Source organism: Rhinoraja longicauda, chromosome 9 (genome assembly GCF_053455715.1).
Source record: "Rhinoraja longicauda isolate Sanriku21f chromosome 9, sRhiLon1.1, whole genome shotgun sequence".
NCBI classification, from domain to species: domain Eukaryota; kingdom Metazoa; phylum Chordata; class Chondrichthyes; order Rajiformes; family Arhynchobatidae; genus Rhinoraja; species Rhinoraja longicauda.
Genome location: NC_135961.1, coordinates 47277824 through 47305031, shown reverse-complemented (window position 1 = coordinate 47305031; position 27208 = coordinate 47277824). Strand labels below are relative to the sequence as shown.

The window sequence follows — 27208 nt, the reverse complement described above, 5'->3', positions numbered from 1 at the left end:
GTTTCAAAATTGAAGTGTTATCAGCCCAGGTTCCAACACAAGTCAAACAAGCAGTGAGAAAAGGGGTAAATGGGACTTAGGATACTGGCAGCATGAAGAAACTGTGTGTAGAATATAACATAATACAGAACAGCACATGAACAGGTTCTTAGGTCTGCAATGTCTGTGCCAAACATGATGGCAAGTTAATCTCTGGCTGCGTGTAATCCATATTCTTGCATTCTCTGCATATAAACCTCTTAAATACTACTATCATATCTGCTTCCTTCACCATCCCTGGCAGCACATTCCTGGCACCCACTACGAAAAACATGTCCTGCACATCTCCTTTAAAATAGGAGGTACTTCATTAAATAATAGAGCATAAATATAGACGTCAGACAAGCCAGTTTTTAAATACAAAAGGGTACTACAATAATTTAGGTAAAATTGTACGTTCTTTCTCAATCATTTGCTTGGTAAAGTAAATGTACCTAACGTAACAGAGAGAAATAGCTCTTTAAAAAGATGGTTCCATTGAACTATTTGAACATTTATGCAGTCACAAAAGATAATGGAATACATCCAGTAATATTTGAGGAAATAAGAGAATAGTGAAATTGTCTTCAAAAAATTTTCACATCTCATTAAATACTGAAACAACACAGGATGACTCAAAAATGATGTTTGTGTTCCAATATTGATATTTTGGAGAGGAAACACTGACATCTATTATAAAGGACACATCAATAGCATACATCAGATAATAGGGCACATATTTCCAGTCCTTCTGAAATACCATTGTGTTCTGGAAAAATGCAGGCACAGAGCATGTAATTTTCCAATGACATGCAAGTCCAGAATGGGGACTTGGCCCACACACTCCTATTCTGAGTCAAATGCACAACAACTTCATTTACCTCACATCTTTAACATAGGAAAGCAGCCAACATATTCATTTTAAGGGAGAGTTAGATTTAGCTCTTCGGGCTAAAGGAATCAAGGGATATGGGGAAAAAGCAGGAACAGGGTACTGATTTTAGATGATCAGCCATGATCATATTGAATGGCGGTGCTGGCTCGAAGGGCCGAATGGCCTACTCCTGCACCTATTTTTCTATATTTCTATGTTTCATAGAAAGATCCAAAAATAAAGTTTGATACTGAGTCATTAACAAAATAGTAGATCAAATATGTAGATTTTAAGCAACATCTTAAAAGGACAGAAAGAGATGAAGAGGTTTAGGCAGGTGCAGAGCCAAAACAAGTGAATGTGCGAGTATCGTTGGTACCATGATTAAGTTGAAGAATTTCCAACAATCAAATTAGAGGAGTGCATTGATCCTGGAGGGCCATAAAATGTGACAAATGAAAAGTGCGATATCACAAAATGATTCTAAAATCAAAGCATTATTGGACTAGGACAAAGAATCAATAACAGCTGCAGGGAGAGAGGCAAGTATATTGTCAGTGCCAAGCTCAAGATTTATTTTTCCCCTCATCCGTTATAAAATTCAAAATCCATTTGCTCAATAGCCTGTTCTTAGATTCATACCGCTTAGAGCCTGAGAGGGGTAGTGGACGGTCAGAAGCTGCTTGTTGATGTCTGATGCAAACATACAGGATTGAGATGGCTTTGGTCTTCAGATTTGTGCTCAAGTTATGGATACATCTCTCTCTATTCAGCCTGCAATATTGACCCGATCTAAGTTTTCTTCATGTGGGCAATAACACTCTTAGGTCTTTCGATACCCCATGTGTACAAAGCACATCTTGCCTCAGGAAAAGGAATGGAGTGGAACAAACAGAATAATCAAAGAGCATGATCCCGTCCCTTAAACTATTTATCTGCTATGCTTGTAGCTCTGGTTTTGGAATAATTGGAGAAAAAACAAATTTACAACAGTAAATCTATTTGCAATTCAGACAACAGTACCACCTTTGGGTGATTTGTAAATGGATCACACAATGAGTATTGAGACTTCTGAGCAAAAGAGCTAGAATTTGAGGAGGATCATGAAGTTACCTCATGAACTAGTAAGTTCAAGAACAACTGTCCAATGTGGATGGGTGCATTCTGGTTTACCAGAATGTCACCTATATTAGGGGGTATTACCTGTAAGGAGGGGTTGGACAAGATTGGATCGTTTACTGTGGAGTATCAGAGGCTGATAGTATATTAAATTATGATAGGCATAGAGTGGACAGTCAGAACCTTTTACCCAGGGTATAAATGTCACTTAAGGGCATGGCTAAGGTATGAGGGGCAAAATTTAAAGGAGATGTATGGGGCAAGTTTGGTGTTTACCAAAAAAGTGGTGGGTGCCTGGAACGCGCTGCATGGGTGCTGTGGGTCAGATATAATACTGTAGGAAATGGGGGAAAGAACTACGTGAAGGAAGAGGAGATTAGTTTAAACTGGAATCATGTTTGACATTGTGGACGAAAGGCCTACCTCTGCGCTGTACTATTCTATGTTCTATGTCATTATCTCAGTTGAGATAGTTGAGATGTTTAAATTGATAACAGATTGATAGCATGGATATACAGTGGGGAAAAGTTACTTACTCTGTGGAAAAGTGGGTAGAGGTATAGGCAAGAATGGTAGAAATATACTTACCTTTCTGAGACATGAACATAGAACAGTTCAGGACAGGAATAGGCCCTTACTGTAACTGCCTCCACCACCAATCCCGGCAGCACATTCCAGGCACTCACCAACTTGTAAAAAAAAAAACTTGCCTAAAACTTCAATAGACAATAGGTGCAGGAGAAGGCCATTCGGCCCTTCAAACCAGCACCGCCATTCAATGTGATCATGGCTGATCATTCTCAATCAGTACCCCGTTCCTGCCTTCTCCCCATACCCCCTGACTCCGCTATCCTTAAGAGCTCTATCTAGCTCTCTCTTGAATGCATTCAGAGAATTGGCCTCCACTGCCTTCTGAGGCAGAGAATTCCACAGATTCACAACTCTCTGACTGAGAAAGTTTTTCCTCATCTCCGTTCTAAATGGCCTACCCCTTATTCTTAAACTGTGGCCCCTGGTTCTGGACTCCCCCAACTTTGGGAACATGTTTCCTGCCTCTAACGTGTCCAACCCCTTAATAATCTTATACTTCCTCTCACCTTAAAGCTCTGCTCTCTAGTATTTGATATTACCATCCAGGGAAATTGGATCTGACTGTCTACCCCTATTTAGGCCTCTCATAATGTTAAGTACTTCTATCAGGTCTCTCCTACAACCTCCAATGTTCCAGAGAAAACAATCCAAGTATGTTCGACTTCTCCTTGTTGCCAAAACCCTTCCTTAATAGGCATCATTTTAGTAAAACACTTCTGTACCCTTTCCAGGACCTTCACATCCTTCCTGTAATGGGGCAATCAGAACTGCAGTAACACTCCATTTGCAGCCTAGCCAAAGTCCTACAAAGCTGCATCATGACTTCCTTAGTCTTGTACTCTATGCCCTGACCAATGGAGGTAAGCATACTATATGCCTTAGATAATTGGAACTTCCAAGACCGAAAGATTAGCATGAAAAATATACAGGTAAGGTGGTGCTGAGGTAGAGATTGTCTATATTCTTACTGATAGAGTAGATGCAAGAGAGCAAATGGCCTGCTTCAGATATCCTATTATTGGGACCAATTCATCTAGTTAGTGGAGAATTGGCTTAAAAATCCAGTTAGCGCAATCACACCCAAAATAAATTCACAACTACCTGGCATCATTTCAGCGAGCCATTTATTTCATTCAAAATAATTTCCATACAAAGCACTTTTTTTATAAAACACACATGCTATGAAAGCACTTTCCATTAATAACTGACCAGTGCTGAATTAGGGACTTTAAGAAGGCCAACATTCCTGAACTGATCCTATCCTTTAGCCTTCTTTGGTGCTCTTTCCTCTGCGTGACCTTTTCTTGGTTGTGGGAGGGATATTTGAACAGCAATCACAGATCCAACGACCTGAAAATTGTTTGAAAGAATGTAAATTGGATAATGTTGACAATACAACACACTGACCCAGGAGTGCTGAGATCAGTGGGAGCAATCTGTAAACAAGTTATCAATAACAAGCTGAGACTATTATATATCAACACTCACACAATTCGGCTTCCTTACAAATTATTGAATACCTGTATAGATACTAAATAAGAAGACAAATACTAAATGTAAAACTTAAATGGAATTTTTAAAAACACTTCTGATATAATCATTTAACAAATATCATTGGTTATTCGTAGTTTTGAAGTGCACACAACAATCAAGATTAAGTTGTATAGAAATAGGAATTGTGTATTCCTCAATAAAACAATTCTGCCTTTGCTATAAAGCCACCATGAACAATGTTGTGGACATAGAAAATAGGTGCAGGAGTACACTATTCAGCCCTTCAAACCAGCCCTTCAATATGATCAAGGCTGATCTTCCAAAATCAGTACCCCGTTCCGGCTTTTTCCCCCATATCCCTTGATTCCCTTACCCCAAGAGCTAAATATAACTCTCTCTTGCAAACATCCAGTGAATTGGCCTCCACTGCCTTCTGTGACAGAGAATTCCACAGATTCACAACTCTGGGTGAAAATGTTTTTCCTCATCTCAGTCCTAAATGGCCTACCCCTTATTCTTAAACTGTGACCCCTGGTTCTGGACTCCCCCAACATCGGGAACAATTTTCCTGCATCTCCCCTGTCCAATCCTCTAAGAATTTTATACGTTTCTGTAAGGTCCCCTCTGAACCTTCTAAATTCCAGTGAATACAAGCCCAGTCGACCCATTCTTTCATCCCGCCATCCCAGGAATTAACCTGGTGAACCTATGCTGCACTCCCTCAATAGCGGCGCCCTCAACATGCACCAATCAAAAATTTAAAGTAGGTTTCTCATATTGAACAATCGCATCCATCACTTCTTCAGTCCAGATGATCATTCACAATTATATAATTTGGAATAGAATGGGATACTTTATTGTCATGTGACAAGGCACATTACAATAAAGTAATTTATAGCAATATATGCACATCGATAGTTGCCACACTCTGTTCTTAAAATACAATTTACCTGAGGGGATGGCAGAGACTCCCACACAGAAGGTGTGATACCCACGGTCGCACTTATCGCAGAACATCATTTCCTCTTCATGATGTGGCTGGCCACACACAATGCAAGTCTTGCATTCCATACACTGCCACGGATAGGTTTTTATTACAGCCACTAATTCCGAAAACATGTCCAGACAGGATGGATGTCCTATGGGAAGCATCAGCAAGTTATCCATTCAAAAAGTAAATAACTTTCAAAAAACAAATTCAGCAAACATGTGACATAAATGAGAATAACCAAACCTTTATGATTCTGATAGCTACAACTAGCAAGCTTATCCAGCACATTTTCAAATTTATGCAGGATTTAAGGAACACAAGAGGCCATTCAACTCAACAAACTTATGCCAGTGATAAGGACCTCCTAGGGTCTCCTAGAGTCACACAGCATGGAAATAGGCCTTCAGCCCACCCAATTTCCACCGACCATCAAGCAAGCATTTGCACTGATCCGACACTGATCTTATTTTTATTCTGTCCCCATTTCCATGAATTTGTCCCAAGTTTTACCAGTCAGACTAGGGGCAATGTATACTGGACAATTCACCTACCCCACAAACCTTTGGCATGTGGACGAAAGCAGAGCACCTGGAGGAAATTCAATCAGTCACAGACACTACCAAGAGTTCACTTTTGACCTCAGTTCACTGGAACCATGAGAGCATTTACTGAGTTACTGTGCCAACTCTGATCTGCTACCTTGTTGCTGCCCAAGAATGTCTTGTCCCAGGTGACACTAACATTTTGTCACTCCCTTTCAACTCACCTTACCTTGTTAATCCTTTTTCTGCTCATACACACCACTAGTTCCATCTAATAGTATATGTACTGTTCACTTTGTGGCAGGGGAGGGGTGTGGAGGTGGTTATTTAGTAAGATCCATATTTTAACTACTCTCTGAGAAGAGGTCTCTCCCAAATTCAATGAAGGATTTAACAGCAAGATTTTTAGGGGGCTTGGGAAAGGACTCGCCACAAGTTAAAATATGTTTCCTGGAACTAAACTATCAAAATATATTTGCAACATTAAAAACCCTCTGGTAGTCTAATGATAGAGCGACCAGGCAATACACTTAAGTTTATCAAAACAAAAAGCGGAGCAAATATTATTTTGAAATGATCTGATCATCTTCAATGCAATACTAGTTCATTAAGCAAACACACAAAAAGCTAACACATCATCATGCCCACTCTCACAATTTCCCCATATCTGGAAGCAAGATGATATTTGATTTATCAAATGATTTATCAAGAGTAATCTTAAGTATCAATTCTCTGTTATCACAATGGTACTTATCCAGTTCACTCTCATGGTCAATTTCCAACCACATAACATGTTACATTCAAGAAAAAACATAATTTCAATAGTTGCTTCAGGCCAACTTACCACTGTTGTCACACTGGGAGCAGTGTATCAGTGCTTCAGGTTTGTTTTTCTTGTTGGATTCTCTACCCTTTAGACAAATCCCACATATTGCATTTGGAATGATTTTAGGCTGGAAGGGCAATAGTTAGAACAGCACTGTAAAAATTATGTCACTTGAACCTAGTAGTCCAGAACATAGAGTAAGGGCTCAGCAGGTGCAAAGAGAATCCAGGCTTTAAAAGATTTTCTTTCTTCTGGATGCAAAATACAAACCAGCAATCTAACTTAAATCGGTGGATCGACCTTAAACATATTAATAACTACATAAAGGCACATACCAAAATACATAATATATGTATAGCATGTACAGAATAATATGTATAATAATATGTATAACTCACACAATCTTGGCAAGGAAAAATTGAGGGAAGACTAAACAGCATGAGCTATAGCAAGCCATAATTAATAAAACAAATGAACAACTGGAATTCAGATAATATGGGTTGATTTGGAATAAATACAGAAAAATAAGGAATTTTTAGAAACATATTAAAACCAAATTCGTACCTGGAAGCAATTTGTTTCCAATCTACAATTTTCTAAAGGAAGCAAATGTACATAAATATACAAATTTCATAAGTGTACCAAACATCTTGCATCCTTTATGTTTGCATCGTGTTTACAATAAAAAGCAAGGCTTTTATTTACAACCATGAAACAAAAGCCTATATGCGTGCATTTGTTCAACAAACGTTTCTCACCAACAGTAAATAAAGTGTAAAAGAAACAGTCTAATCACTTTAGCAGCAACAATATGTGATATAACATCTCTAATAAAACTGTGATCAACCAATTGTGAATGCCATCATTGGACAGTCTAACGTTCTTGAAGAACTTGATAAAATGCATACGGTTGATTCTCCTCCTTCATCCTACAACAAATTGACCTACATTACAGATAATTTTATTATATGTAGAATGATTAATCGTTACTTCTTCACATATTTTATCATTCTTAATCCAGAACATTAAAGATTGTTACACAAGTCAAGTGTTCGTGATCAATATGTTAGGCTACGCAAAGGTTCAGGGATAAAAAACCAGTAGGAATGAACAGGTTATATTCAGGATGGTAAGGAGTAATCACTGTTACAAGAATCAGAGCTGAGTTTGTAGTTATTCACAGCCTATATCAACCAAAAACATGGGGTTAAGGGTAATCTATCTAAAGCTGGAAGGAGATATAACACGAGAAAGAAAGAAAGATGCAAAATAGTTAATATACTAGGCATGATGATGATAAAATGTATAGTATATGGGGATGTACGAAAATATTCACTTTGGCAGGTATACAGGGAAAATCAGAAATTATGTGAGTAAGATTCATGTTTGGATATAGGTATTGTGGTTGGATCATGTGTTTTCCCCAACTGCAGCTAGAATGGCTAGGTGGTCTCCCATTCAAGTACAAACAGGTTTCGAGTCCGCTTAACTAAGTGCTCACCAGGGACGTGACAGATTAATTGCTCCCATTAAAAAGTATGGGATTAAGAAATGTTAACATTCAGAGGGATTTTGGGCACCTTTATACACATTGCCAAGTCAAAAAAGCAAACACCAAGCAATTAGTTAAACGCATTGTATTCCTCTCTCCAGAGATGCTGCCTGTCCCACCGAGTTACTCCAGCATTATATTTTAACATTTATTGCAAAGGTTTGCAGAGCAAGAAATTGATGTAATTTGTAAGGTTTTGATGAGAACACAAATGGAGTACTGAGCACATACTAAAAGTAGGATACACTAGTTTTAGATTAATTCCCAAGAAATCTAGTGAAAATATGTCAATATTCCCAAAAGCTTAGAAGAGTAAGAAGCAATTACATTAAAATGAAGAGAATTCAGTCAAGGACTCAGGGGAATATGTAGACAGGATGGGAAATTGGATTTGATCTGCAAGTTGAGCTTTGATATTGAATGATAGGTTATGTGTGAGAGGTTGAATGGCCGACTCCTGCTTGTAACAAATGAAAAGCAGTTGAAGCTTGTTTTGTTAGATTATCTTTTTGAATTTTCAAGATTAGTTTTACACTTTAAAAGTGTTTGATCATGCTGTTTCAATTCAGTCTACACAATTGGTAATCATGTCATCTATGAAGCTTGGTAATCCCATTGCTATAAGTGACTGAAAACTGAAGAGCATAATGTGTGTAATCATCCTGCATTCCATGCTTCTGGAGAAAAATAACATCCCACTCAGGAGAAGTTGTGAGCATTTCATGTGTTCCTTCTAAACAATGGAAGTTTGCTGTCAGCTGGACATACAACCCATCATGCATCCAACTCATTGGCTAAGAGTTTTCAACAGCGACCTTTAAAAAAAAAAAGCCTTTTTGTCAAAAGAAAATGTAAAGATACATAAAACAGAGAGCATTAAACTAATTTCACAAATAAACCCCAAGTAAATCAAATAACTTGCATTAAATAATTCACATACTAGTTCCCTGCAAGTACTGCTGTCATCTCAGCACCAACATGTTGCCCAAAATAGACTCTGGACTGCTCAGTCTACATCAGGCTTATTCACTATTCACTCTCTAAAAGATGACAAAGGCACTCTTAAAATCGGCTTAATATTTTATTAAAAAAGTAGTTCAGATGTTAAAAGTTTACATCAAAAATGTTGTAACAACTAGAGGCTGCGGAACTGAAACACCTCTCAAATATCACACTATAAAATAATTCTACAGCTTAGAAACTATTCAAACAAAGAAGCATCTTAACTATTGTTACAGTTCTGATTACTCTTCTACATTGTTTTTTTTTAGAAAACTAACATAAAAAAACCAATGTCTGAACATAAAACATTGTACGATTAACTGCACTGATCCCCGGAACAGAAGCCCTCAGAGATATCAGAAAGAACAGTTCAGATTGGTTGCAACCCTCTCAGTTTCTCTCCATGTTCTGCAATTTTAGGAGAAAGTGTGTGTCATCCACTCAATAAATTACGATCATCCTACAACAATTAATAAGACACGAACAGCTACATATGTTAAAAAAGTGCTTATATGCATAGGATGCAAGATGTTAAAGTATTCTGTATCTGAGTTGTTTATGTAGTCTGTTAAAAAGTGCAGTTTGATGGTTGGCCACGAGAAATATTATTTTGTGCCTATATTTTGTTTCAGAAAGTTAATGTCATCTTCTTGTAGCTTACTAATACTGCAGTTACAATGGCCACAAACTAAATTCAATGCTTTACATTTTAACACACTGGCGCTTGATATTATATATATATATATATATATGTGTAATTGAAATTCTCAAACACCTCTGTCAAAACTCAACAAGCAAGAGCAACAGGATTTTTCCATTTGACTCAGGACTTGGAGTTTAAGAAATTTTCCACCTATGGTTAAAGCGTGCCAGGGCAAACTGATTAACGTCCAGCTATATGTCAATCATTTTTCAAATGCATTAATTTACAATATTAAGATATTGCTATTTGGGTCAGCGATTATTACCCATTCCTGACTATCTCTCAACTAGGCCATTTCAGAGGGGAGCAAGGACGACCACATCACTGTGGATCTGGCAACACACACAGACTCTGTAAACGTGGCAGTTTTACTTCCATGAAGAATGTTGGAGAGTACTCAGATGTGTCCCTTACTCAGTTGCACAACAATAACTCAGACTGTACATGAGCATGGAGAAACTGCACATTTGGACTGGAAGGAGAGTAGAAAAAGAATGGCCTGGGAAATCTGCAGGGGATTGAAGATTAAAGGGTAACGTAGTGATTGAGTATCCAGAGCCAAAGACTATTGACTTGGAGATACAAGCTGAAATCCCAGCATGGCAGCTGGGAAATTTAAATTCAACTTAGTAAACAATAAATCTGCTTTTACAACAATCTGATAGTTTCATGGTCAACTCATGTCTCCAAATCAGTTTTGGATATTTAATCACTACATTACGCTTTAAGCCTCAATCTGTTATTGATTTCCCAACGCCTGTTCTGTTCCCACTCTCCTTCCAGTCCTAATGTGCAGTTTTTCCAAATCTTCATACATCCAAAATTGTTATTGAATAATACTAAGAGACATACCAGTACTCTGACATGTCAATGAGATGTTAATATATTTAAAACATAAATTTTAAGTGGAAAACAATACTACAGGATGGGAGACCATTTTATGCATCTCAGACAGTACAGCACTCCTCTGCAATGACCTAAGTTATGCATTACAGCCCTAGCAGGGGTCTGGAAGCCATGATCTTATGAAAGTAATGAGAAGACAACCACCAAATTAAACTGATAGCTTAGGTGCTGTTAGTGGAAGAAAAAAGCTCTATCTCACTTGGAAAAAGCCACATCTCGTTACAGGTTTTACTTATTCAAAACTACAGAACAATATAAACTATTCCATATAGAGGACACCATAATGGTATACAATACTATACCAATTGTTTGGTAGTTGAAATATCCAGAATTTCCAACCATCTATCTGGATTAGTGAGGAGATCTGCTGTTGGGATTTCTTTGCTTCAAGCACAGCAGCATGTAACATTAACTGGAACTCACTAGTAGGAGCATGAGAATGTAAAGTCCAATAACTATTTCCTGTGTCAAAGTGGAATGATTCTGAGAAAATTAGTTTTAACTGAATCTGAATCCTCAAATTCCTGAATTTAACCATTCTATAATGAAGGCTGCCAAAGACCTAAGCTTTAGAATTTGTTCCCCAAACTTCTAATGTCCCTTTGCTGCAAAGGTTGGAATAAACTACCATCTGACCAACTTAGGTCATCAGTACTAAATTTACATTAATCCTTCTTTATTGGATCGTGTTGCTGAAAAGTGCCTTTGAATATTTTTTGTTACATTAAAGTTGCCATTTAAATGTAACTTATTGTTGTTGATTGCATTTCATAAGCAACTGGTAACATAGGTTAAGTCAACAGCAATTTCAAAATATTGCTTATAATATCATCAGAGATACCATTAATATGGTGCTCCTTCACTCCTCACCTAAAGGAGAAAAGGTATGAAGTTTACTCAGTTAAGTTCCTATTTCTATTTCCAATCCAGGGACAGAAAAATAAATTGTTGTTGGCTGCTAGCATGAAATGCACTGATGAGTTTTGGTTAGTGTTATACTCATTTCCATACATCCACTTTCACTGAACTCAATAATTTACTGTCAGTGATCAAAAAGGCATATTACCCACAAAAGATTTCTCAAATTATATCCAACACTTAAATACACACTTGCAGCATCCTATTCTGCACAGGACATTAAGGCTTAACTATAACACGTGTATAAAAACTAGACACTCAAGTTTAGACAAATGCTATACTCATAAAAACAAAACATTCCCCTCAGACAGACGGAGATGTCAGTAGCAGGCTTCTTGGCTTGAACTTGTTCTGTGGAGTAATGGTGATGAATGAAAATGAACAGAGTGGTGCAAAACTGTGATAACGCCTTCAAATTACAAACACAAGGCACCATTTCAAACCATTTCCTGCCATAGCTTTGAGACAGGCAATTCTAATTCCAAGGCATTTTGATAATTTAAAGTTATCACCTTTAGTAGAAGTGAAATGGCTCAAAAAAAAAAGCAATAAAGATAATCTTGGGCTCAAAGTCAAGGCAGCAAACTGGTCACACACTATTAAGCAGACCCAAGCTAAATATCAGAACAATGAAAGAGCTTTTACAATGTCAGAATTACCATGAAGTTGTCCTATTGTGCAATATGCTTAATCAGGAGTGAAATTATCTCAGTATGGGACAGCTTTGCTGAAAAACAGCATCTTGTTAACAGTTTTATATTAAAAACAAACATTTAAGCACTGAAAAAAATATTTTACACTGAGCTTAATAGGAAAAACAAATCATAGATTATTGAAGTCTAAATAAAACACTTCAAGAGTGAGATGCTAACCTATATCAAAACAAAAATACTAACTTTCATTCCTCTTCAAAAGTGATGGATAGGAAGCTGCTTAATTCTTGTGCCAAACTTTGTGACAATTATCGTTTGGATTTTGGCCAAAAAAAAGCACAGCAAGTGTCTGAAATTTCCCCACCTTCCCTTCTCATCACTCAAAAATATTATCTTATACTGCATGAACTAAAGGTTGACAGGGAGAGGCTGAAAGCGGGTAATTCCGTGTAGGAAGGAACTGCAGATGCTGGTTTAAACTGAAGTTAGACACAAAATGCTGGAGTAACTCAGTGGAACAGGCAGCATCTCTGGAGAGAAGGAATGGGTGACGTTTCGGATCGAGACCCTCCTTCAGACGTCTCGACCCTAAACGTCACCCATTCCTTCTTTCCAGAGATGCTGCCTGTTCCGCTGAGTTACTTTGTGTCTGTAAAGGGACATTCCGCTCAGAAGACTGTTAAAAGTGAGATAGGGAGAGTTCAGGGCCAGCATGGTCCTATTAAAATTGAGGGCAAGGTTGGCAATAATAGGGAATCCTGGTTGTTGAGGGATATTGAGGCTCTGGTCAGGAAAAATTAAGCATGTCAGGTGTAGACATCTCTGATCAAATCCCAAAATATTCTGGATGCAAAGAGCAAAAGGGTAACTAGGGAGAGAGCAAGTCAGGGTCAGTGTGGTAATTATGTGTGGAGCCCTTAGAGAAGAGCAAAGTCCTAAATGAATACTTTGCATCTGTATTTAGATGCAAGTAGAGAAGGATAGAAGCTTGTGATTCAGGGGAAAGGACAAGATATTCTGAAGCACAAGGACATTATGAAGAGAGGTAATAGTGGTCTTGGAGCGCAAAAAAGTGGATAAATGCAGATCCTGACAAAGTGTATCCTGGGACATGGGGGAAGAAAGAAGATTGCTAGAACTCAGGTAGAAATTTTTGTATCTTCTTTTCAGATAGGGTGAGATAGCAAATTTGATACAAAATCGGCTTGCTCGTAAGAGTCAGAAGGTGATAGTGTAGGGTTGTTATTCCAGATTGGAGACGTGTAACCATTGGTGATCTGTGCTAAACCCTCTTTTGTTTGTCATACATCAATGATTTGGAAAGGAATGTAAGTGGCACAATTAGTAAGTCTGCAGATGACACCAAAATTGGTGGTATATAGGACAGTGGAGAAGGTTGGGTAACGTTAATATCGGATCTAAATCAACTTGGAAACGAGGCAAGGGAACAGCTGGTGGAATTTAACTCAGACAGTGATCTGTTTTTGGAAGTTAAACCAGGATGGGATATAAACAGTGCATGTCAATGCCCTGGAGAGTGCTACTGAACAGCTAGACATTGGGGTACAAGTACATAGTTCCCTGAAAATGATAACATAGGATGAACATGTATGGTACATTCGCCTTAATTGACCAAGGCACTGATTACAGGGGTTGGAAGGTCATGTTACAATCATACAAATTGTTTGCTAGGCTAATTGCTAGGCTAGAATCTAAAGCTAATTGGACCAGGTTTAGGGCTCCTCTGGCCACATCATACTCCCTGGATACGCTCGTCCCCCCTCTCTCTCTCTCTCTCTCCTACCCCCAACGTATAGAGATCTACGTATAACTCAGTAAGATGCTGACGTGGACAATTTCACCACGACAGAGATCCATCTGTGTTTAAGATAAAATCCTGATTAAATATTACAAATTAAAATAATCTTTTCTTGAAAAAAACGATGTTCCAGAGTTTGTTGTAATATATGCACTTTTTGATAATCCTTTTCCATTAATAAACACAGTAATGTTAAAAGCAGTTAACCACCCAATGCAAATCACTGATGTTACTTTTGGTACCTTCAAAAAAGATAATACTCCTTGGATTTCCAGGAAGTAGCCTTTTTCTGGGCTGTAGATTATGGGTACATTTTTCTAAAAAATAATCTGGGTCTAGCAATGAAATTATCTGGCGACCACTCCTGGGCATAAATTGTCTTCCATTTTATGGTCAACAATATTCTGAGATGTACCAAAAATCCACTAAAGCAGCATCAAACACTGATACTAAAACATTTGAAGTGCTTGGTAATTTGCTTCACTTCAAAATGGCTTTCACCACCAAATGATCGCCCTGCATAGATTTAATTCTGGCTTTTCTCTGTGACCCTCAAAGTTGCAGTGATGTTCAATCTTCTGAAAAGTTCTCAGGGATATCACACCAACTTTTCAAATTAAATCTGGCTTTAAGTAAGAGATATGAACATATGAAGTAGATTTAATTTCAGGCATTGCAATAGACAAAAAACAATTTCAATAACTCCAGTGAATAATTAAATTGGAGGACAAATTTGTTCCTCACTTCAAGTACAGGTGCTCCTCAGCTTATGATGGGGTTCCGTTCTGAGAAACCCATCGCATACCGAAAATATTGTAAGTCGAAATGCATTTAATCCACCCGATCACGAGGCCGGAAGTGAGCTGCAGTTCGCTACGGGTCGCTGCCGTTTGCACCATCGCAGTCGAAATATCGCAAGTCGAAGCATTGCAAGCCGGGGAGCACCAGTACTATGTCGTAATTACGTAATGCACAATTCTCCTTCTGAGACATAATGGGCTGTAATATTTCAAAAGTATGATTTTAGTGTGACATTTTAGTAAGGAGGTTCAAACCATTATTGTTTTACCATAACAGAAGCTGAATTAGAATTTATGGCCATTGGACTCTTCAGTGTACGACGTGCTATAGTCTTTGTCCAAGTACCATTCAATCTGAATTGTACAACCCGACAGTGCCAAAAGTCTAGGTTTTGCAATTTCAATTTCACTCTATGCTTTCACTCTATGTTCTAAACGAACACCATCCTAAAACCCCCAAGGGAAAATAGTGAAGCCAGAAAAAACATATAATACTGCCAAGCTATCTAACAATGTAAAAACATTTGCATTTCAAAAATTGTCAAAAAAATACATCTTTGACCTTTTATATAAAGGACCCTCTTTAGCAACAGAATCATTAAAAATTCAGTTAGTAATTAAGTGTCAAATAGTACATGTGAACTAAGAAAGCAGCGCCTTCAGCAGAGAGAGTATAAGCAAGCTCCAAGGGGATAAAACACAAGCCTACTACAGTTCCAGTAGGAGGAAGAATCCAGGCAGCTTCACCAGTAAGCCTCAGGTGGAATAAAATAGGGCAAGATAAGGAAGCAGAGAGTGATAAATGCAGGAGATGCATTAGTGGACGCTGGCTAGTACAGGCTGACCAATTCTACTCAGAACAAAATAAAAATCAACAAGAGGTTCATCAGAAAGGATGTCTCAGGGGCTTTTATCTTCTACCTTGTACCCAGTCACTGTTTTGGGTGTTACACTGCGTTTTGCATCTTTCAATGCTCGTGGTCCTCTTTCTTTTGGTGTCTGCTTTCCTTGTGATGAGTCGTCTTGATGTTCAGTAGGACTTTCACCGCCCGTCGTGCTCCCAGAAGATGTATCCTGAGGAAAATGTGAAAATAATGCTCTTGGGTGCCAAAACACAAGATCATTCTACATATTTGAATTTAATTCATGAGCTGAAGGTGACCAAAATAAAATCAACATTTCTTGCTGGTAATTCAAAATTGATCATTTAAAAGCAATGCAACTTCAACGAGAAGGAACAAAAAGCAGATTAAAATGTCTTTGGGAATTGGAAATCTACTACCTTTGAATTTACTCAATTTTGCTGCCAGAGAACTTAACTTCAAGAACAGCTGAGCAATCCCATTAAGCTAAAACGAAGGGTACAACTCCAGAATGTGGTCTGAGATGAAACTAAAATAATTTCTTCCATTCACTGGTAGAGTGGAAATAAAGAATTCAAAAATCCACTTAACTAGAGCCATTAAACGAATACAGAGATAGTGAAAATATTGGTTTAGAGTAGCCAGTTTTTCAATGAAGTAAGTAGAAGGCAAACAGAAACCATTGCACAATGACCCAGGACATAGTTAGACATTTGTGGTCCAAAACTGGGAGCTGCAGTCTCAGAATAAGGAGTTTGCCATTTAGGATTGAGCTTTGGAGATTTTTTTTTTCCTCAGGCAGCTTTGCATTCAAAACTCTAGAGCAGTGTGGATACTCAGTCATTTCCTCCATGGTAGAGATTGAAAGATTTTTGGATACTAATGGAATCAGTGATCAGGTTTGTCAAAAATGACACAAATTTGTAAATTGTGCTGTATCAATGAGATGGCACTTTTACCAGAAAGTTAGCTTTAAAGCCTCTGGCAGGTAAAGAACACTTAATAGAAAATCCTATTTTACAAGAGCAAGTCATCCTTGAAGAAAATTTAAATTATTTTTCCAAAGGCAGCAAAACCTCAGATAATCAAGCGCTGAATAGATGAAAAGGCACCCCTGCCACATCCGAGTCACATCTAACACAAAAACTATCAATGGTTTTAAATATTAAGTTGCCATTTCTAAGCTGGTGCCATTAAATGTAACAATGTTGCCATGCAAAGTTCAACCAATTCACTGACAACTAAAAGTTGGACTCAAATATAATGACAAATCTTCATTATCTGTAGAAATACCATCATTATGTATACCTAGCCCAAATACATGCTTAGTTATGACACAGAAGTAAACAACATTGAATTATATAGGAATTTAATTTTGATTCTGTTTTTTGACCATTCACATATGGAATGGAATGGAATAAAATAATCTGGATTTTTCACTATGCACAAATAGGGACCTAGATATAAAAATGAAAGTAAAATGATGCCGATGCTGGAAGTCTGAAATAATAATAGGAAATCAAGGAAGTTTTCAGCCGTTTCAGATCAATTAAAAAGTTGGAGATAAACAAGTAGTGAGAACAAATATGGTCAAGAAATAGTAATGGCACAAAAACTAAAAATAGGGTGTAAATTGGAAAAGCAGGATTACAATGTGAAACTTGAGTCTGGAAGGCCATAATGTGCCAAGTCGAAATTTGACATGTTATAATTACATTTACAATATTTAACTCCAGTCAAGTTTCTGTTTGGCTGGTTTCTTACGGAAAAACCTTTGTCTTCTTTTCGCTCATCCTCCCCACGTCCATCTTCTGCATCATCAGAATCTCCATCACTGTCAGGTGCTGGCAATTCTGGGTCCAATGGTGGTTCATACAAGGCCGTGTTTACAGGAAGGTAACGCAGTTCATTGGGAGAGTACCTAATAAGGTAAATGCAATTACAATTATCCTCAATTCATATTCAACATTTAGTGTGATTTTTATTTTCCATCATGCATGAAATTTTAATCTGATAACGATCAGGCAGAAATAAATAGAGAAATAAAGGCAGTCATCAGAAGACTTCGCTTGAATACAAATCTCATTTGCTTTTCAGTGATCACATTTAGACTGCTACTATACTTTTGAAATGAATGACACCATAAGATGAAAGCCCTCTCGTTACTTTATGGAGCTTGAGAGGCAACACAGTGACATCAGTTTGATTTTGACTTTCCATGCTGTCTGTGTGGGGTTTGCGTATTTCTTCAAGACTATATTGATGTTTGCGGTACTCTGGTTTCTTCCCAAAGGCAGGGTGGTGGGTTAATTGGCTATTCTAAATTACAAAAGAACAATGGGGAATTGATGTGCAGGCAATAAAGACCAAATTGTAGGAGGTGGAAAAGTAAACAACCTGTTTGATCTGCTAGGAGCCAGCATGAATGTGATAGGCCCAATGGTGGCTTTCTGTGTCATCATAAGAAATAAATTAAACATCCCAAGCACGAGACATGGTTGCTAGAGCCTTGCATTCCAGGTTCTTGACAAAAGCCACGATGAATATTGCTGGGGCCTTGGTTCTTGGTCTTCTCTCTTGGCACACACGCAAGGTGCTGGGGAACTGGAGAGTTGCCAATGGTTCATTGTTGGAGGAAAATAGGGGAAATCCAGGAAATTAAAGGCAGGTGAGCCTCACATCAGCAGTAGGGATGCTATTGGAGAGGATTGGAGGGATGCTATTGGAAGTAGGGATGCTATTGGAGAGGATTCACTCATACTTGGACATGAATAAGGCATTAGCCAAGGTCCCTCATAGTAGACTGATCCAGAAGATTACAATGTATGGGATCCAAGGTGACTTGGTAGTTTGGATTCAAAACTGGATTACCCACAGAAGAGGGTAGAGGTAGAAGGGTGCTGTTCTAGCTGAAGGTCTGTGACCAGTAGAGCTGTTCAGGTATCATATCTGTGCCGAGACCCATGTTGTTTGTGATATATACAAATGACCTGGATGAAAATGTAGATGGATTGATTCATAATTTTGCAGATGACACAAAAATTGATGGAGTTGCAAACAGTGAAAGCTGCTGTGAAAAGGTACGGCAGGATATGGATCAGTTATGGATATACGGAGAGCAATGGCAGATACAATTAAATCCAAGCAAATGTGAGGCATTGCACTTTAAAAGGTCAAATCTAATGGGAAGGTATACAGTTATTGGCAGAAGACTTGGCAGCATTGATGAACACAGTGATCTTGGGGTCCAAGTCCATTTTTCTCTGAAATTAGCAGCACAAGTACACAGCCAAGTAGATAGAGTGGTAACAAAGGCCTATGGTATGCTTGCCTTCATCGGTTAAGGCAGCGAGTACAATAGTCAAGGAGACACATGCTGCAGCTTTATAACAATAGTTTAAGTAAAACAGTCAGCAAGGCTGTAAGTAGGCATCATGCGTGGCTCAGATTGCATATCAAAAGTATAGGCATTAGGACATCCTGGGAAGATGAAATTCATTACACAAACATTATTTACAATATACAATACGGCAATTTACAAAGCTGCCCTGAATAATGGTCTTGCTGAAAGTACTTTGTGGTTAAAACGTATCCTACCTACAAGGAACAAAAATAAAATACTAGAAGGACTCAACAGGTCAGGGTGCATCTGTGGAGGGAAATGAACAGACGACATTGGGTCAGGATACTTTTTCAAGACTGGAGTAGATTGGAGGTAGCTAGTTGACAGCTCTGAGGGGAAGGGGTGGGGCATGAGCTGGCATGTGATGGGTCGATCCAGACAAGGAGGGGTTGATTTGCAGATGTCAGGTGAGGGAGGAAATGGATCAATTTCCTCCTATGAGTGTCTCCTTCCTATGAGGATATTCACCCCTCAATCAAAGCAGATGTTTCTGTTCTTCATGTGTGCAAATTGTTTATGCAACAACAACAATTGACGTTCAAAAATATTGGTGGATATGAAAAGTCTGCTAGTTATGACAAGTTTTCTTCTGAACATTTTTTCCAAGGTGCTAATCTGACAAGTGAAGTCTGTGCGAGATGATACCATCAAATTGTGATTATTAATACCAGGCAAATACAGCATTAAAAGTTTGGAGGTATTTAAATGAAAACTTTCCCTCATATATTATTGCACAACTAGAAATAAAAAGCGTTGTCGTTGCCATACGTTCATTGGCAGAGGGGTTTGTTTTTGGTTCTCTTTTTACCTTTTGTAATATTCTTGAAACTGGCCTGGTATGAGAGCAACTGGATAAGCACCAACTTTCGTCCGCTCTGGGGGAAGAATTTTGTATTTCCCCTGTGGCACTTGGATTACCTGAATTAGGAAACACCAAAACAACAAACAAACAAAAAAGAGACATAGCAGATATGCCAAATCTTTTCTCCATGTCACTCAGATTAGGAAAAGGTTTTTTTTACACAGGGATTAAAAATTCCAAACAGATATAATACTGATAACAGGAGCACTTACTGGTTTCAAAAGGGCAATTTGTTGCCCGATGTACACTCAGTAAATGTTTGTTCCAGTCACTACACTTCAAAAGTTATAAACACATTTTAGAATGTCCTGAAAGAGATGTGCAAAATATTTCTTTCATTTGTCAGATTTTTCTGCACAATGTAAGCTTTCTATCAGAGGAGGGAGGCTTACATTTCACAATCAAGTCACAACAGTCCAGTCTTGCATGCACTAGTGCCACTCACCTAGCTGAATTAAAAGAAAGGCAAAACAAATTAAAGCTATGCACAGGAGCGCAGTGCAATAAAAGCAGTATGGAATTATGAATCCCTTTTCCACGATGCCAGCAACAGTGACTGAAAGTTGTGAATCAAAGAAATACCTGCATGATACAAGAGAAAAGGGCTGATTTAAGAACAATTTCTATGGATAATAAAAGATGCTAGGTGTAGCTTGCAATGTGGGCATACATCAGACAGACGATGATGTGTGAACCAAGAGGCAATTTGCAAAAATGGGAGCGAGATATAAAGGCCAGAGGGCATTAAAGGGAGGGCCAGAGTGGTTGGGGAGGGGGTCCATAAGAGCTCATCAAGGCACCTTTTTAATGCTGTCAGAAACCCAGCTTCAACCACTCTCTCAGGCAGCACAATCCAGGTGTGAAGAGAGACTCAATCTGAACAAGGATCCCAACCAAAAACCTAGTCTGTCCATTCCCTTCACAGATGTTGCCTGACCCACTGAGTTCCTCCAGTACTTTATGTTTTACTCTCTAAACCATAGCCTTCGGTTATTAGCTATTGAGAATTTGGTCACAGATGCAAAAGAACATTGTGCCCCCACAAGTTATTCATATAAAAGACAGAGTACAGGCCTCAGATCTTTCCAGGCCCACTCGTTTGATAATCCAATTACTGATGATCAACAAGACAAATCACTCCCCAATATTTGCCAAAATTAAAGGTATGGATATTTCAACTGGATAGGAATTCCAATTTAAAAGCTTTAAGACTCAGGGTCTGCGTGAAAATCCCATTTTGTGATCACAATCTTTCCGTGCCTCATCATCTGTGGTCGCTATCCTACTTCATCTAAAAGGCAATCTGCAATAAATTTGGACCATTGCAGCAAATGTATTTCTTCTCTCATATTTTTATCTTTCCTTTTGACATAAGAAGCCATTTGGCCCATCAAGTCTATTCCGACTTTAAAAGCAATACCATTCTTCCACCGATTCTCTGTAATCTTTTCGCTTCCAAATGAACATTAACTCTATTATCCCCCTACATTAGGAGCACTTAACAGCAGCCAGTTAACCTCCCAACGGGCACATATTTTGGTTCGTTTGAGAAAAATCGGAGAAACTGGGAGAAAACCCATGCAGTCATGAAGAAAAAGTGCAAACTCCATGCACATTTTTGCTCTGGTTTATTTTCACCCACATGTTTAGACAGTAATGTTGTATCCTTATGGTTTGGATGTGTTTATGCTTTATTCCTAATTGTTAACTGTATGCTTGTTTTGTCATTTGTGAGCAGAGCACCAAGGCACATTCCTTGTATATGCACATACTTGGCCAATAAACTTATTCATTCATTCATTCAGACAGCACCCGAGGTCATGATCAAACCCTGGCTGTTGTATTTGTGAGCAATAAATGCTGTGTCACTGGTACTGTGTTCCAGAGAACAGAATGTTACTAAAATAATGTACTTGTGTCTCACAAGCAACTTAACTTAAATTCAACTAACGTGCAGAACAACGAAGTTAACGTTATGATCAATAAATATGTAATACGTTGTCCTGCTCGTCAGTGTTGCTCTTTAGAATCACACTTAGCATTTGTAATTGCCTCTGACCATGACAAGTACAGGATCAATCTTACCTGTGTCTGCAAGTCAAAGTAAGCCCGCCTTTCCTCCATCCGTTCTCTGTTGAAATTGCTGTTGAACTCTGCAGCTTTCTTTGCAGCTTTTTTGATGTACTCAGGAACTTTACTGGGCTCAACCTTTTGTGTGTTCTGTAACTGTAATTGCTGCATAAAGAATCACAAGGTATTTACACATTTTTCTGGCCAGTTTGAGACTATGCATCCAGAACACTTCCATAGAAAGAAACAGATCAAATGCAGGTGGATGGGACTCGTAAAGATCAGTACAATAATTGGCATGGATATGGTGGGTCGAAAGGTCTGTTTCTGCAGTGGATGATTCATTAACACAGCCGATAGATTCTTGCTCATGAAACTATCACTGCTCTTCAATGGAGTGCATAAATATTGTGGAATTCCATTAACTGAGCTCTGGATTCCCCAACATTAGGAAAATTTTCCTGCATCTAGCTTGTCCAGTCCTTTTATGATTTTATACGTTTCTATAAGATCCCTTCTCATCATTCTAAATTCCAGTGAATACAAGCCCAGTCTTTACAATCTTTCCTCATATGACAGTCCTGCCATCCCAGGGATTAACCTCGTGAACCTACGCTGCACTGCCTCAAGAGCAAGGATGTCCTTCCTCAAATTAGGAGACCAAAACTGCACACTATACTCTCGACGTGGTCTCACCAGGGGCCTGTACAACTGCAGAAGGACCTCTTTACTCCTATACTCCAATCCTCTCGTTATGAAGGCCAACATGCCATTAGCTTTCTTCACTGCCTGTTGTACCTGCATGTTTACTTTCAGTGACTGGTGTACAAGGACACCCAGGTCTCGTTTAATCCTACCATTAAATGACCTCAGGACAGCAATGAACCAATGGGCTTCATGATAATCTAGTCGCTTCATAATAACCATTACTAGCTTTCAATTCCAATTGTACAATTTTAATTACTAGAATATAATTTCACCAACAGTCTCTGATTAATGATCCAGAATTCTGGATGGTAGCCCAGTAATTTAACCACGTCATTACCACAGCAGTTAAAATCTTTTAATTATCCATGTTTTACTTTTTTTTTATGCCTTTTAAAATTAAATGTTTTCTCGTTTTCAACTGCTTTCCAATACTCCCACTAGTCAGATCAGTGGGTAAACTGGGTGTAGCTTTGTCACCCAGCAAGTGTTTGCTTAGCAGTTCGTTGGGCAAGGCCTGTTCTGATCATATAAGCTGATTACATTGAGTTCAGTTCAGAGCTTCACCAATTGTGTCCAGGGTCCTCACCCCCAACATATTCTTCTTTACAAATACACAGAGGGCAAGTGCAGGCCAATCGTAGATCTTGGCCACGTATAAATGACGACTAACACATGAAAAACCAGGCCTCTTATTTCAAGCATTCATGAGCGAAGGAAAAAGGCACGTTTTTTACAGATTATAGACATTTATTTTTTAAATGATGTGTAGCTGATGACAAATACTTGGGGATGGGAGTATTGTACAAATATCCAGATTGAGTTATTTTGGGCAGTGACTGAACCCAAATTCATGTACTCATGGCAACAATTCAGTTTTAAACTAGCCATCTCACTCTAAGGAGCATATTCTGTTACCCAGTAGTGATAATTACCTGGCAAAAATACAAAACCTGATTTGAAAGTATACAAATTTTGAGATCAGAGTTTAAAATTTAAGAGTGGGCAATTTAAAGATAAAATAAATCACAAATATGTGCCTAGAAATTGATTTGCAAACTATATTTTCTCCAATGTTGCACAATGTGCAAAGTGACTTAAGAACCACAGCACAGCAGTTGATTTTTAAATGTATTCTAAATGGCCAAGGGAGACACCCAATTCAGTAACAGTTAGAGATGGGCAAAACACTTGCCTTACCCGTGATACCTACCTCCCAAAAATTTGCATAAAACAAAAATACCCTTCCCACCACACCAATGCAAGGCCCATTCCCTCCCCTCTTCCCCAACCTTTGCAATGCCATTGCCAGTGTGTACATCAAGGCCAGGTAAGGCCGAGGAATGAGAACTATAGTTTAATTTTTTAATTAATATTTGTGCTGCAGGATTTCGACCAAATGGTTAAAATGATTCCTGCACACTTTTTAGTGTGCATTGGAATTTCCAGACCATACTGTTAACTGTCAAAGGGAAGTTTAATGCATACTTGTTCCAGGATTCTGAGGCAGGGGCAGGGGAACGGAATTGCCAAAGAACCAGCAAAGACGTGAGTAACCGAAAGATCCCTCTCTTGCAATGCACATTTTTCAAGTAATTTAATGAATGGTCTTTGACCTGGAACCTAAGCTCGATTTCTCTCTCCGCAGATGCTGTCTAACTTGCTGAGTACTTCCTCCATTTTCTATTTAATTACAGAAATACTTTGCTCATGAACTCATGGTGGAGCAGATAGTGAATAAAGCATAATAAACTATATACAAAATACAATGAAACTCCAGTTATAATGTCACTCTGCCCCCAGTACTGACCGAATATTCCTTGTATCGGTCAGTGATCTGTTGCCGTTCCCTTTCCTGTAGAACCACTGCATATTCAGCATACTTTGTTGGATATTCTTTAATCATCAGATCAATAACTTCATCACTTCTTAGAGCAGTTAAGCCTAAAACAAGAAATTTAACATGTCATAAATCCGTACAAATTAACAGTGTGACTGTATTGGTGGTCCTATACCAATTAAAAATCCATAACAAAATCGGCCATTGTAGGTCTTCTCGCACTTTTTGAGATATTCCCCAGCACTTGAACCTGAGATCATGCTCAAAAGCAAGCACCCCATATCGTCAAGAACATCTTGAATTCCACTGGGTGGCGCTGTCAGCGATGGCACCCATGCCAACGGTCTGTCTGTCTTTTCACCTTTTTAGTGTGTTTTAAAAGGTTTGTGTCCACGTTCTCTGGTTTGTTTTATGTGGGGGGTGGGGAGGGGGTCAGGGGAAACTTTTTTTCAATCTGTTACCTTGCCGGAGATGCGATTGTTTTCCGGATCGTATCGCCGGTCGATCTGCGGCCTAACATCATGGAGCTGGCGGTCTTGCTCGAGACTGACTTTGAGCCCCACCGCTAGGCCATGGACTGACCAGCGGAGCCTGCGATCCCTTGCCTGGGATCGACGCTCCAACCGCTGCCTGCGGATTTCACCATCGAGGATCTCGCAGTCTCGGGTAGAGACTGATATTGGGAAACTCCAAAGTCGCAAAAGGTTCGACTAGCCCCGATCTGGGATCCGATCACCTGGCGAAGGGAGCCGAGATCCCCCGATGCGGCTTGATCGCCCCTCCGCGAAGGGCCCGACCGCCAGCTACGGGAGCCAAGATCGTCCTGTCAACGGAAGACTCAAGGCCCCCGACAGCGAGAAGACAAAGAAGAGAAGAGATTGAACTTTTTCTTCACCTTCCATCACAGTGAGGAATGTGGAGGAGTCACTGTGGTGGATGTTTATGTTAAAATGTAGTTTGTGTGACTAGTTGCTTTTTATTGGTATGACTGTATGGCAAATCAAATTCCTCGTATGTTGCAAAACATACTTGGCTAATAAAGTATGATTATGATTATGATCTATAATAATTTAGACAATAGATAATAGGTGCAGGAGTAGGCCATTCGGCCCTTTGAGCCAGCACCACCATTCAATGTGATCATGACTGATCATTCTCAATCAGTACCCCGTTCCTGCCTTCTCCCCATACCCCCTGACTCCGCTATCCTTAAGAGCTCTATCTAGCTCTCTCTTGAAAGCATTCAGAGAATTGGCCTCCACTGCCTTCTGAGGCAGAGAATTCCACAGATTTACAACTGAAAAAGTTTTTCCTCATCTCAGTTCTAAATGGCCCACCCCTTATTCTTAAACTGTGGCCCCTGGTTCTGGACTCCCCCGACATTGGGAACATGTTTCCTGTCTCTAACGTGTCCAACCCCTTAATAATCTTATATGTTTCAATAAGATCCCCTCTCATCCTTCTAAATTCCAGTGTATAGAAGCCTAGTCGTTCCAGTCTTTCAACATATACGACAGTCCCGCCATTCCGGGAATTAACCTAGTGAACCTACGCTGCACGCCCTCAATAGCAAGAATATCCTTCCTCAAATTTGGAGACCAAAACTGCACACAGTATTCCAGGTGTGGTCTCACTAGGGCCCTGTACATCTGCAGAAGGACCTCTTTGCTCCGATACTCAACTCCTCTTGTTATGACGCCCAACATTCCATTGGCTTTCTTCACTGCCTGCTGTGCCTTCATGCTTCCTTTCAGTGACTGATGCCCAGATCTCGTTGTACATCCCCTTTTCCTAACTTGACACCATTCAGATAATAATCTGCCTTCCTATTCTTACCACCAAAGTGGATAACCTCACACTTATCCACATTAAACTGCATCTGCCATGCATCCGCCCACCCACCCACACAACCTGTCCAGGTCACCCTGCAATCTCATAGCATCTTCCTCACAGTTCACACTGCCACCCAGCTTTGTGTCATCTGCAAATTTGCTAATGTTACTTTTAATCCCTTCATCCAAGTCATTAATGTATTAATTTGAGGCCTGGATAACCATTTCAAAGCAGGTCCAGCCAAATGCAAGTTATTCTATACTTCTCTCTAGCATGGGTATGTAATCACAGTTATAACTTTATGGTTAAAATATTAAGCCCATTTTCTAAGCGGTATAACAATCAGTAATCAATGGCCAAGATGGTTCTGAACAATAGCCAGTGGTTTGGAGTGAATTGCATTGCACAGCCCAACTTCCATACCTTCAAGATGTTGTGAAATAGTTTTAAAAGATATTTGACAGCGACATCATTTGAGTGATCGAAGGGCAAGGCCTCAGGATATGCCAACCAAAGCTAAATTATTGATTGCAGACTACTCCTTTTTGCAGGACAGCCTTGGCTCGGAGTCATGGAGCACGATTTAACCAGCAGGCCCACTGAAGGTAAGTGTGAGAGAGTGTGGAACAGTCCAATCTACTATGCTTCAAATGGAAAAAAATCTAGTCTATTGCAAAGATATTCTTTCTAGCTTTTATATACAATTTATTCCTATGCTCAAGGGATGCTCATTCAACTGATGCTTTCCCACAAAGATTTCCAACTCTTCACTGATAATTGAATGAACAGATCCTACAATTTAAATATCTATAGAAACAGGAATC

General features: G+C 39.0%; 1 protein-coding gene across 1 annotated transcript in view; it reads right to left on the bottom strand.

The window, feature by feature from the left end:
* Positions 1–3735: 3735 nt before the first annotated feature.
* The window catches only part of phf10 (PHD finger protein 10), a 36295-nt gene continuing 12822 nt past the window's right edge, over positions 3736–27208 (bottom strand). The window contains exons 5-12 of the mRNA XM_078405409.1: positions 24522–24655; positions 22022–22171; positions 19883–19992; positions 17436–17592; positions 15730–15882; positions 6474–6582; positions 5047–5235; positions 3736–3952 (exon numbers count right to left, since the gene is read on the bottom strand). Of these exons, the coding sequence (XP_078261535.1) occupies positions 3867–3952; positions 5047–5235; positions 6474–6582; positions 15730–15882; positions 17436–17592; positions 19883–19992; positions 22022–22171; positions 24522–24655 (1088 nt within the window). The 3' untranslated portion in view covers positions 3736–3866. The remainder of the gene's footprint in view (positions 3953–5046; positions 5236–6473; positions 6583–15729; positions 15883–17435; positions 17593–19882; positions 19993–22021; positions 22172–24521; positions 24656–27208) is intronic.